The sequence below is a fragment of the Tamandua tetradactyla genome, chromosome 5, assembly GCF_023851605.1.
Source record: "Tamandua tetradactyla isolate mTamTet1 chromosome 5, mTamTet1.pri, whole genome shotgun sequence".
Taxonomy (NCBI): Eukaryota; Metazoa; Chordata; class Mammalia; order Pilosa; family Myrmecophagidae; genus Tamandua; species Tamandua tetradactyla.
The window spans coordinates 97831340-97848168 of record NC_135331.1 but is presented as its reverse complement, the minus strand read 5'-3'; the positions used below and the strand labels follow the sequence as shown (position 1 = coordinate 97848168).

The following is a 16829-nucleotide window of genomic DNA, read 5'->3' as shown; positions in this document are numbered from 1 at the left end:
AACTCTGTTTGGAATCTCTCAGCCATTGACACTTGATTTTGTCTCTTCACTCTTCCCGGTTTTGGTCGAGAAGGTTTTCTTAATCCCTTGATGTTGAGTCTCAGCTCATTCCAGGATTTCCGTCCCATGTTGCCAGGAAGGTCCACACCCCTGGGCGTCATGTCCCACGTAAACAGGGGGAGAGCAGTGAGTTTGCTTGTTGTGTTGGCTGGAGAGAGAGGCCACATCTGAACAACAAAAGAGGTTCTCTTGGGGGTGACTCTTAGGCCTAATTTTAAGTAGGCTTAGCCTATCCTTTGTGGGGTTAAGTTTCATATGAGCAAACCCCAAGATTGGGGGCTCAGCCTATCGCTTTGGTTGTTCCCACTGCTTGTGAGAATATCAAGAATTCTCCACTTGGGGAAGTTGAATTTTCCCCCTTCCTCACCATTCCCCCAAGCGGACTTTGCAAATACTTTTTTATTCACTGTTCAAATCCTTTGCTTTGGTTGTCCCCACTGCTTGTGAGAATATCAAGAATTCAACTTGAGAAAGTTGAATTTTCCCCCTTTCTCAACTATGGTAGCATTTTTGAGGAGGCTGGTGCTGTGGGTGAATTTGCCCCTGGGTGGCGCCCCCATTAAGTCACAGATCTGCTTTCTGGGGTGAATTCTGCCACCGAGTTCATCTTAAGTGGAGCTGACTTGGCATCTGCCCATCGTTCGAGTGCTGCTCAGATATAGCTGGTGGGGAATCTTCATTTTGTATGCTCCTGAGTTTACAATGAGATATAATTTGTCTGACACCTGCTGCATTTCTTCTGTAAATGATGAATTGTTGTTGAACAAGCTCTTCTCAGCTCCTGCAGAAGATAAATGGCAGCTATCATCATGGTCTTTGTCATCGTCCTACCAGACAGCCCTGGAAGGGAGGGGAGGGTGGCAATCCCTAGTGCACTTAAATCCTCACACTTGCCGCATGAGGTTGACATCACTATCTCCATTTCACATATGAGGAAACTGAGGTACGGAGAGAGGAAAGAAATGGTTTAGGATCATACTACTAGTTAGGGGCAGAGCCAGCATTTAAAAGAGAGATTTCTACCTGATTTTAAATTCCATGCTCTTTCCTCCAAGACACACTAATATAGCCTTTGGGGGCTGGAGACCAAAGACAGTTAAAAACAAGGAAAAGTTCTACTTTCATAGAAACTTGGCTAAGGAGAGATGGAGAGGAGACAGAGAGAGAGGCCTTCCGTGGGCTAGGGAGCCTGGTTGAGCCAGCTCAGCGTGCAAGGATGGGAACACTGGTTAAGGAGAACAGAGTGGGGGCCGTGAGGCTTCATATCAGTCCTGGGGAAAGGTGTTTTCAGTGACAGTCTGGACTGTGTGAGCCTTGGAGGGGATGCGCTTCCACTAAGTCGAACGTACTCTCGGGCGCCTCACGTGAGGTATGGGGTCTGACTGGGGAAAGGTGGGGTCTGATTGTTCTCTGCTGCTCAGACCCCCACACCCCCAAAAGAAGAGAGCCAAAGGCAAAGCAGCATGTGATCACATGGGAGCAAGCCAGGATGCCAGCTAGAAATGCTGTCCCAAGGAAATGGCTGAAAGCAACGGAAATGTTAATTCTGGAGAAGTGAAACTCAAGGTGGGATGAGAGAGCTGCCTCATAATTTGGGAAACACTGGCCTGTGTAAAATACAGAAGGACACGTGCTCTACCTGGCCCCTCGGGATTGAAGTGGAGGCAGCAGGAGGAAGTAGCTGGCTGTCAGAGCACAGTCCACAGAGGGATTCTCAGCCACTCAGAGGTATCCAAAGCTGGAATGTGTGGCATTGCCATGAAGTGAGTCTCTGTCCCTGGGGGTGGATGAGCAGTCAGATGGGCCTGTTATGGAGGGACTGATGAGCTGGGTGACTTTTGGGGCCCCTCTCCATCTGGAGTTTTTCTGGTCTGTGAATGGAGATGGCAGAGAGAGACAGCAGTCACCCTGTTGAGTCAGCAAGAGAGGCTCCTAGACCAGAGGGCAGGCTCAATCCAGTAGCCTAGCAAGACAGATGGTCAGATCTCAGGATAGCTGGTCTCCCTGTGGCCCTGCCTTGCTAGCTGGTACTGTCTGCTCATCTCATCTCATACCTGAATTCATTTCTCTGTCCTCACTGGGACCAGATTACTGCCTCCATAGCGTTAATTAACAAACTGAGCACACAGCATGAACTAGGCATTGTTTAAGTTACAGGGATTGACTCAGTCCCCATGGCAGCCTTGTGAGGCAGGTTCTGCCCCATTTTGCAAAAAGATGAATCTGCTTGCCTGAGGCCACACAGATACTAAGTGATAGAGCTGGTATTTGAACTCCGGTCTGCAGTACCAGCACCCAGGCCTCTGTACCTCCTTGCTCTAACCTCTCCATGCAGCAGCACCATGGAGCAGGGCCCTTCCTGACACTATCATCTCATCTGAACACAGGGCTGGCGACTTTCCCAAACTCTTGCCAAGCAGCTGGATTTGCTGCACTTCCTGAGTCAGGGATCAAAGACAGCGCCTCCTCAGGTGTGATCCCCACCTGTCACCAGGTAAGCCCTTACTCTGGGGAGATGAGTGCATAGATAGCCTGCTGGGGCTTGGCTCACTTTGGCCTTATTTCCAATAATCTCTGCAATCCCTCAGCCAGAGTTGAACTAAAACCATCACCATATGTCTTCTGAAAAAAAAACTTTCCAAGTCACATGTGGAGGAAAAGCACATGAGTGTAGATGTCACAATGGCCTCCTGCCAGTCCAGCCCCAGTCTCCCAGTTTCCAGCTTACACAAGGTTGCAAATCTCTGAGGCCTGGATTTCCACCATCAGGCATATAGTTCTTTTGGTTAGTCATTACCCATCCCATTTTTTTTTTAACTACCCTTCATGTAGAGCTTACTATACAACAGACACTGACTTAAGTTCTTTATGAATCATGATTCATTTTATCTTCCTAACAACCCTACAAGGCAGAGACAATATATGTCCTCTTTTATAGAGACAGGATATTTCAAGGAAACTAAAGCACAGAGAGATTAAGTAGTTTGCCCAAGGTCACACAGCTGGTAAGTGGCAGAACTAGGATTTGAACCCAGGTGGTCTAAATTCTAGAGTCTATGCTCATAACCACTGTGCTCTGCTGCCTGTTCAGGTTTAGTCCCTAATAATAAGTATTTCTGGGAAGGGTGATATTTATAAGTGTTGTTGGATTTATCCAAGATTTTTTCTGAGGAAGTCTAGTGTATCAGAAGTATATGCATCCTTGGAGATGAGAAGCAGAAAACTAGGGACAAGGATATAGAAACGAAGGAAGAGAGGGACCCAAAGTCTCAGTTTGGCCAAAGGCTGTGCTGTCGGCCAGTGAGACTGAGGCAGTATCTGGAGCATAACAGGTGGTCAGTAAATGTTAGCCAACATTGTAAAGTAATATAGAAGGGTTTGGGTATTTTTAAATCGCTCTCAGACAGTTGGCCTACTCTAAGACTTACTTGCTCCTAAAATCTGATTCTACTTGACTCAGTTCAAGTTGATACAGTGGAGGAAAGATCAGGCTAAATGGCCGGACAGAGCTGTCTTGCCAGATGGGCTTAGCCACTTGGCAGCTGTGTGAACTCAGGCAATGTAGCTGCCTGAGCCTCGGTTTCTTCACCTGTAATATGGGGATAAATATTCCTACTTCATAGAGTTTATGTGCAGATTAAAAGACATCCTGCCAAGGGCCAGGCACGTAGTAGGTAGTCAATAAATTGCATACAAGCAAGTACCCACCATGTGTCCTCTACTTCCTTGCAGCGTGCAGGGAAGGAAGCAGTCCCCTGAGGCTTGCAAGGAAGAGGGAGAGGCTGGGAGCCAGGGCTGCTTGCCTCAGTTTAATGAGGCCCTTCCTGTGGTCTGAGATCTCGTGGCTGGCCAGAGAGGTTTGACAGGCTGGGGTTCTATGAGGAGCCAGTAACAAGGACGCAGAACCAGGGATGTGGAAGGGGGAGCTCTAAGTCCTCGCGCTGGATTCAGAGGCCTGCTGTGATGCATCACGGATGGTGGGGAGGAGGGGAGCGCACCTAGTACATGTTGAGGCTGGAGTTGCTGACGGGTGGAGGCTGGAGGAGACCTGCAGTTGAAAGGGGTGGGGTTTGTTGACAATTCCAGGAAAGCAAGGATTTCATTTCTTGTGTAAACATCAGCAGCGGTTTCTTCTCTGACACAAATACACACACACAGCCGCACCTTTTCAGTCACCCCAACACTCACCTTCTCTCTTTCTCACACACACCTCCACCCAGCAAACCCCTCAGGCTCCCTCACCTTATCTGCAGGAGACTATCAGTCCGGGGGCGTGAGCGGACTGCTCCTGCAAATGCCTGTAAAAATAGGGTTTCAGTCAAGGGCAGGTATACCAGGTTCGTCAGCAGAACGTCTTCCTGTGGGGATTTGTGGGCACTGGTATCCACCACCTGCAGCTCTAGGATGGTCACCGCCAGACTCACCACCTGGGCATGCCTAACTGCAAGGGGGGCTGGGCATGCAGTCCAGACCTGAACCCAGGAAAGGGAGAGCAGGTTCTCATAGTCGGCTCACAGGCTTTGCTGCCAGACTAAGGTGGAGTAATTACCTGCTCCTTAGAGACTCCTAGAATCCCACCTGTTCCTGTTCTTGGGCCCCAGATGCCTTTAATGGGGGGCAAAACCACTGGGAAAGGTCGCTCGGAGAGTCGGGGACTGCAGGGAGCCACTGGAAATGGGGTGGGGGGAGGTTCTGGGTTATAAGAGGGATGGGGAGGTGCCTAATTTTGCCTGGAACAAGACGTCTCATACCATAAATATTTGAACACCCACACCCCAAACTCCCTTCCAACCCACGCACATCCTCATAAATAACCATAACGTCCGTTCCCAAGTATTTCTTAGACACACAGACGTGCCCCCGACACGTGCTCACACGCTCACCTACACACTTCCACTCACATGCCCCAACCACATATCTATATTCATATCCATGCAAGGTCTTTGAGGAAGTCCAGGAGGTGAGCGTCAAGGAGCTGGGCAAGTGCCTTTCCAGAGGGAGCTCAACACCAGCCACAGCCTTTGAAAGTCCACCATTAGCCAGCCCTGCATTTAAATAAGAATTCCTCGTATTTGCATAGGCCTTAGTATTTCACCAAGGGCTGTTTCATTTACTGCTCAGTCATAGGGTAAATGTTTACTCAGCATGACTCTAGGCCAGCTATCCTGACTGGCAGTGGAGATACAAAGATGAATAAGACACAGCCCCCTTCTCAGGGGAAACACATGAGTAAACACGAAACCACTACTCCAGAAGATGTCAAACAAGGGAATGAAAGAGAGCTATGGGAGGAGAGCTCCCTGTGGGGTCAGAATGATATTTGAAGCAGTCTTTAAAGGATGAGGCCAGCAGGGTGGAGAAGGAGAGAAGAAGTTTCCAGAAGAGGGGACAGTGTAAGCAAAAGGGGTCAAGGTGGCTTTTGGGGGAGGTGAGGAGTGATTCAGAAAGGGTGGCAAAGCACTTCCTAAAACTGGGGTTCCACCTGGGAAGGCCAAGATGTGCTGCCGCTGATGTGAAGTAATGGCAGCCTTTTCCCAAAGTGCAGGAAAGATAAAGCTAATAGAATATTCTTGTCAAGTTAAAGGTATCTCCTTGTATCAGTTAGGATTCAATTAAAAAAAAATTTTTAAAGAAAAAATATAGAGTGTAAGTCTTTCAAAAAAGGAAATCAAGTGCAGTGATTAGCTTATGCAGATACTAGGACTGCTGAGTGGTCAGTCAGGGGACAGTGATTAGTGGCAGCAGGAAGTCACTGCCCCCCACCCCACCTACTCCAGGGCTGGAGGAACAGGGGGCTGTGGTGTGGCCAGAGCTTAAGACCCAAGGCTGTCTGGGGAAAGGCAGAACTCCAGTGGGGACCGCCCTGTGGGAGCTAAAATCACAGGGGACACAGCTTCTGCCAGACAGACAATACTTTGAAGCACAAAAAGAGAAAGGGACCAGGCTGCTCCCCTCTTCCAGCCCCCCACTCTTCCTCCACCTGGCCCAAGTCCTCCTGGAAGCCCGAGGGCAAAGGAGCCTGGGAAATGTAGTTCCCTTCCATGCGGAGCAGGCAGGATGAAGGTAGAAAACAGATCTGGGAGCAAACTGCAGAATAACTGGTGGGCTCCTACAATTTCTTCCTAAACCTCTGGTATCAGCTGTAGCTTGTTTGCTATGTTAAACAGAATGAACAAATGCCAAAAGAATATTATCGGGGAGTGGGGGGGAAGCACCTCAGAAGCAGCCACTCGTGCTTGTTTTATTTTTCCTGGGTAGGTGCTTGGGGTTGCAGTTTTAAATTGTGTTTTAGAGCTTGTGAGCTTAATTAAATGTAACACATCGGAGCAACTTAAAATAGCAATTTGTGCTTTCTGCTAACAGAGTTGTTGCTAGTTTATTTGATGGAAAGAAATACATCAGGCTTTCAGAATGTCTTCCACAAAGAAAGCTACGACCTGATGACTTTACCAGATGTCATCTTTTGCGTCTCCCCAACCCTGCTCTGTACCCTGGAAGACTGGCCAGTGGATGCCAAAGGCTCGGGCTTTTGGTTGGTTCAGCCATGGGAAACAGCGATAGGAGATTGCTGGGAGGGAAAACATGTGGTAGGGATATTTTTATGTCTGGTTCCCACCCTGTGAGGTTGCCCCTGGATGCTTGTGTTAGGTCTCATTCTCTAGACCAGTATTTCACAATGATGTATGAGGGGGAGGATGATTTTGCCCTCCCAAGAAACATTTGGGAATGGTGCAGACATTTTTAGTTGTCACAACTCAGGTTGGGGGAGTGATCTGATGGCATCTAGTAGGTAGAAGCCAAGGATGCTGACAGACATCCTACAGTGCAAGGACAGCCTCAACAACAAAGAATTATCCTGTCCAAAACATCACCAGTGCCGAGGGTGAGAAATACTGCTCTGGACCAGGGCTGAAGCTTTATTTTGTGAATGGCCAGTTTCATTCCCCCCCAACCCATTTCAGATCAATGCTCTTGTAAAGTATCATAAAAATAATCAGATAAAATGGCCATGCACTTGGATGTCACAACCAATGCCAATTTGCTGTAACACTTTCTGAATGCTTACTCTCAATCTTTGTACTCTCTCATCATGGACCAGGGACAAAGAATTCATGGGCCTGCACTAACCTGTGAGGCACATCTGAGTAACACAGATCTAGATGATTTTCTACCCTTCCTGGGTTCAGGAACTTCCCCTCGGGCCTAGGGATGATAACAGCTTGGCTGCTTGGCTGCTTGTAGCCTTGGGTTATTGCTCTTCCCTAGTGGTCCCCTAGACTCCATCCACCTCTTTGTAGTTAGTTCTTTTATAGATATAATAGTCAGGTGCCTTCTGTCCTGAAGGGCCACTGATTCCAAGGTTTTACTATACTTGGGCAAGTTTTGAAGAATGTGGGCAAATTTAGAGGATGTGTGGGTGGGAAGACCAGAATGTCATGAGAGTCTGGTTTGGGGCTCCATGAAGAGGTGTCTGAGAGCCCCGTGGAGGGGCTTGAGCTGCCTTGCCTAGGTTAGCATCAGCCCTCCAAGGCTGTTTCAGTGGGCACAGGACATAGCCCATGTGTGCTCCTGATGGAGCACTCTGGAGATGGTGCTGCTGGGAACAGCCCTTCAAGGGAGCAAAACCAGAGGCAGAGAGGCCTGCATGGAGTCTGTTGCACTTATCCATACCAGAGATGCGGAGGCCTAAGGAAAAGCATGTGGTGGGGATGGAAGGGAGGGGGAGGTTTAGAAGGTGGAATCTACCAGCCAGAGTGATGTGATGGGGTTAGAAATGAAGAGGGCTCCAGGCCACCCCAGCTCTAGCTTGGAGGATCAATGGATGTTTTGTTATCCTCCCTCTCCCTACCTTGGAGAGTCGCCAAAGGACTAAGGAATTTGGAACAAGGCCTGGCAAACGGTGAACCAAAGTCCTTGCTCCTACATTGTCACTGCTCTAGGCATGCTTGTTCCTGCCTCTCCAATTTACATCATTACCTCCACTCTGTCAGGGGTCCTTAGAGGACCCTCATGTCCCCCACAGCACACAGGGTTCCTTGGGCCCTCCCCAGCGGCTGGACCAGCAGGTCAGGGGTCCTGCTGGTGGAGGCGAGTGACAGGGCCTCCAAGCACTGACCTGGGGAGGGGGGTGGCTGACCTGTCTCTTCAGTGCTATGAGGAAAAGCATCCTGTATCTGTCACCAGGGATGGGACAAGGCAAGCCTGTGGCCCTGGAAGGCTAGTGTTCAGGTCCCAAACACCCCTTCCTTTGGTCCCAGCTTTGCAGTCTCAGGCACATCTCTCAGCCTCCCTGAATGTGAGCTGTTCTTCCTCCAAAATACAAGCAGTGATGTCTGACTTCATGGGGTTGCCGTAATGCCCAGATGAAAGTGTGGCTGTGAATTCTCCCAAGAGATCTGAAGGGCTGGCCTGTATGCTAGCTCGGTCCGCCCCCACCTCCCACACTTGGGCCTCCTCTGCCCCACTTGTGGCCAAGCACTGGGCAGAAGGGGCCTGGGGACTCAGTTTCCTCCAATAGGGCTCCTCCAGCAGCTGCGCAGGCTGGGAGGGTGTGCAGGGAGGCAGCAGCTGCTGGGGCTGCCCAGTGACAGGACGTCAATATCTGCCTGTCAGCTCCAATCCTCAGTGTGGAGTTCCCAGGTGGAAGTTTTCAGCCTCTAGTATTTCATATTTTAAATCTCAATTAAGCTGCCTGGTTCTGGGTTTGAGGAGTTGACAGAGGTGATGGAACCATTTCATTTTCAAGTAGTAGGGAACAGGAGTACAGGGAGCTCTTTGGGAGTGGGGGCTACCAGGGATCCTGCAGAGAGGGACGTGGTACCTTTAGGCCTGGGTGAACATTTCTGCAGAAGCATTTAAGGGGGTGGCACAGGCAGAAGGCAGATAGCTCAACAAGGGACTTAGAGATCAGGGTTTGCTTCCTGAGCAGGTTTGCTTCAGAGATGCCCAGGCTGCAGGGGACAGGCCCAGAGTGAGGGGATAGCTGTCCCATCAGGTAGAGGAACCAGTCAACGCCTCTTCCAGCCCGAGAAACTTTCCCCAGGTTTCTTTGAATGGCTTGGTCCGCTATGACAAAGGGATCGGGGATCATTCCTTTCCACTGGAATGCAGAATTTCCTCAAAATCGCACTGTCTCTTCCAACTCCAAGCAACATGTTTGCTTAGCAAGTGCCTGCCACCCCACCCCAGTCTACCTACAGCAGTAAATCTTTAGAGAGCCCTTTGGAGAGCAGATGGCCCTGAGAAGGGGCCTCAGCAAATGCTGCTGCTGATCCCAAGGAGTGGTGCCTCTGGGGCAGGCTGGATGAGAGACCAGGCCCGAGCAGCCACTGGAGGGGATATTTGCTATAGACATGGTGGTGGGGTGGGGGCGGAGATGGCCCTTTGTTTAATTTCTGCTTCTTCACACCTTTAACCTCTCTGCCTCTCTGTGTCTCTCCCTCTGCCTCCCCCTGTGTCTCCCGCTGCTCACCTCTGCTGGAGTCTCTCCCTTTTCTTCTCTTTACCTCCACCTCCAATGGCTTTCCTTCGTCCCAACTTTTAATTATCCCCTTTCTCCTTGCCTTTATCTTCATACACATATGGCTCTATTTCCACATCCCCTGCGCCATTTTTTCCTTGCCTGATGGCCACTTACGGTGTCTCTGTCTGCCTCTCTCTACCACTTCCACCCCTGAATCTTTCTCTCATTCCGTTCCACCCCAATGTGCTCTCTGTTCTCTGATGTCTCCTCTCTCTTCTCGCATCTCTTTCTGACTCGCATGTTTTCCTGTGCCCTGCTCCTATCCCTTCCTCTCCCCGTTTCTCCCCGCTCCTCTCTGTCTCTTCATCTCTCCCTTTCACGTGTCTTCACCTCTCTGTCTCTGTCCCTGTCTCTCACTGCATCCCGGTGTCTGTCTGTCCATCTTCCTTCCTCTCCCCCTCCCCCCTCCGTGACTCCTTCTTACTGTCCGTCACTTTCTCTGCGTGCTCGTCTCCCCCTGTCCCCCCTCGCCCTGCCTCTCCCTCCCCGCGCCCCTCTCCCTGTGTCTATGCCCCTGCCCCCCAGGATGATCCCAGCCTCCAACAAGGCCTTCGTGGTCAACAACCTGGTGTCAGGGACCAGCTACGACCTGTGCGTGCTGGCCATGTGGGACGACACGGCCACGACCCTCACTGCCACCAACATCGTGGGCTGTGCCCAGTTCTTCACCAAGGCAGACCACCCGCAGTGCCGGTCGGTGCCCAGCCAGCTCCTGGGCGGCACCATGATCCTGGTCATCGGGGGCGTTATCGTGGCCACGCTGCTGGTCTTCGTCGTCATCCTCCTGGTGCGCTACAAGGTCTGCAACCACGACGCCCCCGGCAAGATGGGGGCGGCCGCTGTCAGCAACGTGTGCTCACAGACCAACGGGGCGCCGCCGCCGCCCGGCCCGGGCAGCGGGCCCGCCGGGCAACCCCCGCCGGGGCCGCCCAAGGTGGTGGTGCGGAACGAGCTGGTGGACTTCAGTGCCAGCCTGGCCCGAGCCAGTGACTCCTCCTCCTCCAGCTCCCTGGGCAGCGGGGACGCGGCGGGGCTGGGGCGCGCCCCCTGGAGGCTCCCCGCCCCTGCCGTCCGCCCCAAGCCCAACCTCGACCGCCTGATGGGCGCCTTCGCCTCCATGGACCTCAAGAGTCAGAGAAAGGAGGAGCTGCTGGACTCCAGGACTCCAGCCGGGAGCGGGGCCGGGACATCGGCCAAGGGCCACCACTCGGACAGAGAGCCCCTGCTGGGGCCCCCCGCGGCCCGGGCCAGGAGTCTGCTCCCCTTGCCCCTGGAGGGCAAGACCAAGCGCAGCCACTCCTTCGACATGGGGGATTTTGCCGCTGCGGCAGCGGGAGCGGTGGCCCCGGGGGGCTACAGCCCCCCTCGGAGAGTCTCCAACATCTGGACAAAACGCAGCCTCTCGGTTAACGGCATGCTCTTGCCTTTTGAGGAGAGTGACCTGCTCGGGGCCCGGGGGACTTTGGGCAGCTCGGAGTGGGTGATGGAGAGCACAGTATAGGCGCCAGGGGTGGGCGGGGGTCCTCCCTCCCACCCTTTCAGGGTGGAAAGAGGGGAACGTATCTTTACTGGCAAGCATTTGTGGAGTTTCCATGGCGATGTTTACATCCAGGGACAGCTTCGTCTCCCTGTCAACAGCCTCTTCTCCCCCCCCCCATCACCCGTCCAGGCCCCTCCCCCACCGCCCAGCCAGGGTGTGCTCAGGGAAAATGGACTCGCTAAAATGTGGGACTGAGCCCTGAGTGTTTGGAAAGGCAAAACTGCCTTTCTAATCACAAATGTAGCGTTTAAGCAAGTGGCTTTGGATCGCTTATGGTTCCAGTGTTGTTTTATTTCTTAATTATTTTTTTTTCCATTTCCCAGACTCTGCTTCTTCATTCACATAACTGAGAGTTTGTCTTACGTAGGGAAGTGTGTTTCCAGCAGCCTTCATGGTGGATGAGTATTGCCAGTTGACAGGAGTGATTCTGGTTCTAGTTTGGGGGAGACTTGGGAGGCCCCTGCCCCGGCCCCTTGTGATTCCCAAACCTCCTCTGCACCCCTCCCTGGGAAGGGTGAGGAACTGCCCTGATATCTGAACCAGTTTCCTGTGCCCCTGAAACATAACACCCACACCCAACATCTCAGCACCAAGCAGAAGGATACTGGATGATGCCCAGGACTTCCTATGTGTAGCAGATGGGAGAAGGGCTTGAGAGCCTGTAGGGGCATGAGGGATCTCAGTTTCGGGGGTGCTTTGGGATGTTTGCCTCTTCTTCCAGAAAGGTGGGACAGAAAGTCTCCAGGGGCATGTGCTGGGCCAAGAGGACTTCTCTTAAGGAAAACAGTGTGGTATGGTGGAACGCGTACCGGACTTTGAGTCTAAACCTCTAAGTTTGGGCTTCAGAGCCACCACCAAACAACCAGCTGAATACTTTGGGCAAGACCCTTTTCTCTCTTTGGAACTGTTTTCTAATTTGCAGAATACTGGGGTCATACGAGAAGGTTTCCAATTCCCTTCCAATTCTAAGGACAAATAACCTTTCATAATTCTAAATATCGTGGTTTCCAGCTCAGCAGTACCAGTGGCACAAGCTGGGAGAGGATTCCCTGCCCTATGCTTCTTGGTGGCCATAGGGGGAGAACTGTAGAGGCTTTTAAGGGCAGAAGCTGAATCTTTTGAGAAGCGTAGAGTTTGGAAGTTAGGGGGAGTGTTTGTGATCATGTCATCCTTAACCCTTCCTCCCTCTCCCCACTGCAAGAAAGCATAAGGGACTGGCCCAATGTCCCACGGTAAGTTAGTAACCAGTCAGGGCAGGAGCCAAGGCCACTTACCTCCTGGGGTTAGTTTGGGCTCTGACATCCTGTCTTCACCCTGGTTGGGGCAGCTCTGTGTCAAAAGTCTGTGTCTTGTTCCTTCTGGAAGGAGGTGGCTCAGGGTAGGACACAGGAGATACCACATCTTGGTTCCCTGAAGGAGGATCCTCATCCATGGAAAAGACAGGATGGGAATGGGAGGGGCACATGAGCACCTTTCTAACCAGGGATTAACCCCACATCCCCAGGAAGAGTGTTTTAGATGAGTCTGTGGGACCTGGCCTGCTGTGTCTCCGCCTCTCCTGGTCTCTCCTTCTCTCCTCATCGCCAATACACTACCTCTCCTTCCGTCTCCCTAACTCATTCTTTCCCGTCTCAAATCTCCTCCGTAGATCTCTAGCCTCTCTCTCTTGTTCTTCTCATTCCTTCTTCCAATTGCTAACCATAGTGGGTAAGAAAGCATACACAGGTGAGTCCATTCAGGCTTAAAAGGTGTGACAGGCTCCACTCTGAAGATGAGCCGCAGTTTCCTGGGCCCCCTGGGAACGTGGGAGGAGAGGGCGGGAACTCTCTGCAGGACCGCCTTCTGCTGAGCCTCTGAATCCAAGGCCTTTGTCTTTCTCCACTGTCCTGCCTCCCCTCCCTGCTTCTTTCCTCCCTCCTCACCTTCCCTCCATTCTCCTGTCTCTTTTCTCCTTTTACTTCCTGTGACTCTCTGCCCTCCTCCATCCCTATTGGACCCTGAGAAGGTCATTAACATACCAGGCCAGACTCTTACTGAGGCAATAAATTAATTTTCCAGCCTTCCCTAGCCATAGTGGCACCAACAGAATTGATCAATTTGAAAGGAAAGCTCTCCCACCCTCCATCTTCTCCCTTCCCCTTTTATCCCTTCTCTCCTTTCTCATCCTTCTATCCTTACTCTCTCTGCACCTTTCCCATTCATCCCTTCAAAATGTAGCCATTAAGGGGTGGTGCGACCATGGCCCAGTGGCAGAGTTCTCACCTGCCATACCAGAGACCCAGGTTCGATTCCCAGGGCCTGCCCATGCTAAAAAAAAAAAAAAAAAAAGAAATGTAGCCATTGAGGAAGTGGCCCCAAATACCACCTTTCTGTTTGCCTTTGGTTTCTGACACCCAGGGGGAAAATGTTGGACAGTAGAGGGTACGAATCAATTCACCGTCTATTCTTGTCAGAGGCTCTGAGCTCTGTCGTGACATGAATATGTACTCGCTCTTGTGTTTGTCATGTTTCTGACTTAGAGTTTTGGAAAGCAGCATCCCTGTGGTCAGAATATAAACGCCAATCTTCTCCTTTGCTAAAAAAAATGTACAGTTTAAAAAACAACAACGAACCATCCTTCTTGGGAGGGAGGGAAAAAAAGAACCTTGTCGTGTCTATGAATGTCTGCTGTTCATTTCTCTGGAAACTCTGGGGTTGGTTTTCTAAAGATGCCTTTGATGTGGCATTTTCTCTTGCACGTGTGTTTGTCACTGCCTGGTAGGAGCCTGCTTCTGCATCAGAAACTCATGAGCTAGGTGGGGCGGCCTTCTGGAATGAGAGAGAAGGGGGTCACCCTCCTCAAGTAAAGAATGGTAGAGGAATCTGGAATGAAGCTCCAGGCTGAGAAGAGATTATCCCCAGCTGGCCCCTTGACATCTCAAATCTCTGATGTACCAGCTCTACCACCACAGCCAGCCACTAGGGACACATGGAAATCTTCTCCCCATTTTGGTTTAGCCCTGATTGGCATTTTTCAAAAGGGTCTTTCAGTGGGAAACCGTGGGAGGACAAACCCACACCCAAACCCCAGGTACACAGATAACATGGGCTTCTAGAACACAGCTTCTTCCCATCTTCCCCTAATGTCTAGATCCGCATTGTCCAATAGAAATAAAATGTGAGCCACATTGTCATTTTAAATTTTCTAGTAGCCACAGTAAAACAAGTATGAAGAAACAGGTGAAATTAAAATATATGTTGTTTAACCAAAAATATCCAGAATATCATCACTTCAAATATGAACTTACTATAAAAATTATTAAGAAGACATTTATATTCCTTTATTTACACAAAGTCTTCAAAATCTGGTCTGTATGCTATACACTTTTGGCACCTCTCAATTCAAAGTAGCCACGTTTAAAGAGCTTGAGAGCTGCTTGGGGCCACAACTGATCCCCATATTGGACAGCAGTGGCCCTAGACAGACAGTGATTGACTTGCAAGCATACCTTTCCAGAGAGGGAGGGAACCAACACTTCATGAGCACCTGCAGTCTCCAGGTACTGTGCTTGGTGCACTGAGTCCTCATTACAGCCTCCCCAAGAAGATATTATGCTTGTTTTACAAATGAAGGGACTGAGCCCCAGGGACTGGAGTGAGTAGCCAAAGATTGAAATAAGTCTGGCTGCAAAGACTTAGTTCTTTCTGTGACATCTTACTCCTCCCCTATTCTCTTATCATCCCTCCAACCCATTATAGATAGCATTTTATACCAAAATACTCAAATTCATAGCCTAATGGAAAGTCCTTGATTTGGCTTCAAGGTCTAGTGGAATCCTCTGTTAACTCCAGGCAAGGGCCCCTTGGTTAAGCAATTTCTTCTGAACCTTATACCAGACCTTCTTGGCTTGTAACACATTCCCCCTTCTGGCCTATAAGATTCTCCCAAGTTTCAGATTGCCCTACCCTTCCTCCCACCTTGTGCCCTTTAGGAGGTTTCTTGCTTAATGAACTTTGCACCTCCACCTCCATCTGGATCCTGTCTCCTGACCCCTCTGCCTGGAGAGCCTGCAACTTCTTCCCCTAAGACTTGCTGCCTCACACCGGCACATTCCAGTGACGGAACCACTTTCCTTCTTCTATTCCAAAACCCCTGACCCATCAGGAAAGGAACTTGTCTTCCCTAGGTCCTCTTTCCTGATCTAGGAAACCTTCAACTCTCTGATCATTTGCAGAAGAAACCTGATACGCTGTGACGGGCTCATCAGCCGGGCACTGATGAGTAAGCTTTCTGGTAAACAGTTCAGCCTCCTTTTCTCAAGTTCCTGATAATGACACATCCCTAAGTTCCCTTCAAAGGGGGTAGATGCTTTCCATTTTCCTATTATTACAGTGCTTAAATCCCAAAAGACCTTAGGCACAGTTTTGTTTTGTTTTTTTCTAAAAGATATAATTTCCAGCCCGGTAAGAGGAAGGTCACTGTCTCAGATTTCCCACTTCCAAAATGGAAAGTAGCTTTTATTCCAAAGTCTGTGGGCATTGATTTTTAATAAGCAGAGCCTAAGTACTTTGTCTTCCATGCTCAGCACGTCTGAGGTGAAGGTCTCAAGCTTCAGTAAGCCGGATGGTGCTTCCTCTGTTCTTGCAGGCATTGGGGTTTCTGCAAACTGCTGCTGGAGAAATAGACACATTTATTCAAAAGAAACGACTGCTGGCAGGCAGCAGTCAAAATCTAAACACGCAGTTTTAAATATCACACCTAAATTCCAAAGCCCAGCCATTCCATGTGATATAGCTGGCAGCAGGAGAAGTTTGTGGTGACAAAAAGCCTCCTCACAGGTAAATACCTGAGGTTTCCACCTTTGTATAATAGAATCAGACCCACCCAGGTTGCTCTCCCTTTCACTCTGAAATATATCTATTTGTGCTTTCAGTCCTTAAAGCAAAGATTTTTAGTTGCTCAGCTTCCATAATCCCAATTAATCCTTAATTGTGTCAGTGTTTCTACAAAGGCACATGTGTTTCCCTTCCCTGCAGCCTCTAGCAGTGGGACAAGACATGCTTTCCCACAAACCAAAGAGAGGGGCTTGGCCTTTACCCCCAAAGCCATCCCTAGACCTCCATCACAGCCATCTAGGATCGTCCGGCAGAGCCAATGTTCTTGCCCGGTGTCCTCATTTGGACAACTTTTGGCATCTTTCTTGTGCTCACTGACTCTAGGGAAATGGGCCTGTATTGCAGACTCTTTGCTGATCATTTTTCTATGTTTGTTGGGATAACTGATGCTCTGAGCCCTATAGCCAGCCACCAAATGTGCTCCCAGTCCATGTGAGCCAGCATTCTCCTCCGCCATCTCACGCTGAGGGCTGGGGCAAGAGAGACCTCATTATCTAGTTCCTTTCTGAGATGTCAATGGATCTACAGTTACCCTTCTAGTTCCTACTGATGTGGGAGTAAAGCTGAAATTTCACCCACTCCAACGGGATCCCCAAACCCATCTGGTCCACAGTCAGCCCACTGCCCGGACTCCTACATCCCCAGCCCCCTTCATCCAGGCTGCCATCTGGTTAGGAGATGAGGAACATGCTCCCTCTTCTTCTGCCACCTCTTCTGTAACATGTGCGCGTTGGTGCTCCCTGGCACACGCGGCAGCAACTCCAGCATTTATATTCTTTGTGAGGGTGAATTTTCTTTCCCTTGAATCCCCTATGCTATATTCAAGATATA

At 50.3% G+C, this 16829-nt stretch overlaps 1 protein-coding gene across 2 annotated transcripts in view; it reads left to right on the top strand.

Moving 5' to 3' along the window:
- Positions 1–13092, top strand: part of LRFN2 (leucine rich repeat and fibronectin type III domain containing 2) — a 36232-nt gene extending 23140 nt beyond the window's left edge. The window contains exons 2-3 of one of the 2 annotated variants that reach the window (XR_013176106.1): positions 2448–2554; positions 10109–10217. Coding sequence is in view for 1 of the 2 variants with exons in the window: in XM_077161719.1 (XP_077017834.1) it covers positions 10109–11084 (976 nt within the window). In the remaining variant the exon portion in view is untranslated. Of the gene's footprint in view, positions 1–2447; positions 2555–10108 lie in introns of both variants that reach the window. The other variant, XM_077161719.1, reaches the window with a different exon arrangement.
- Positions 13093–16829: the final 3737 nt, after the last annotated feature.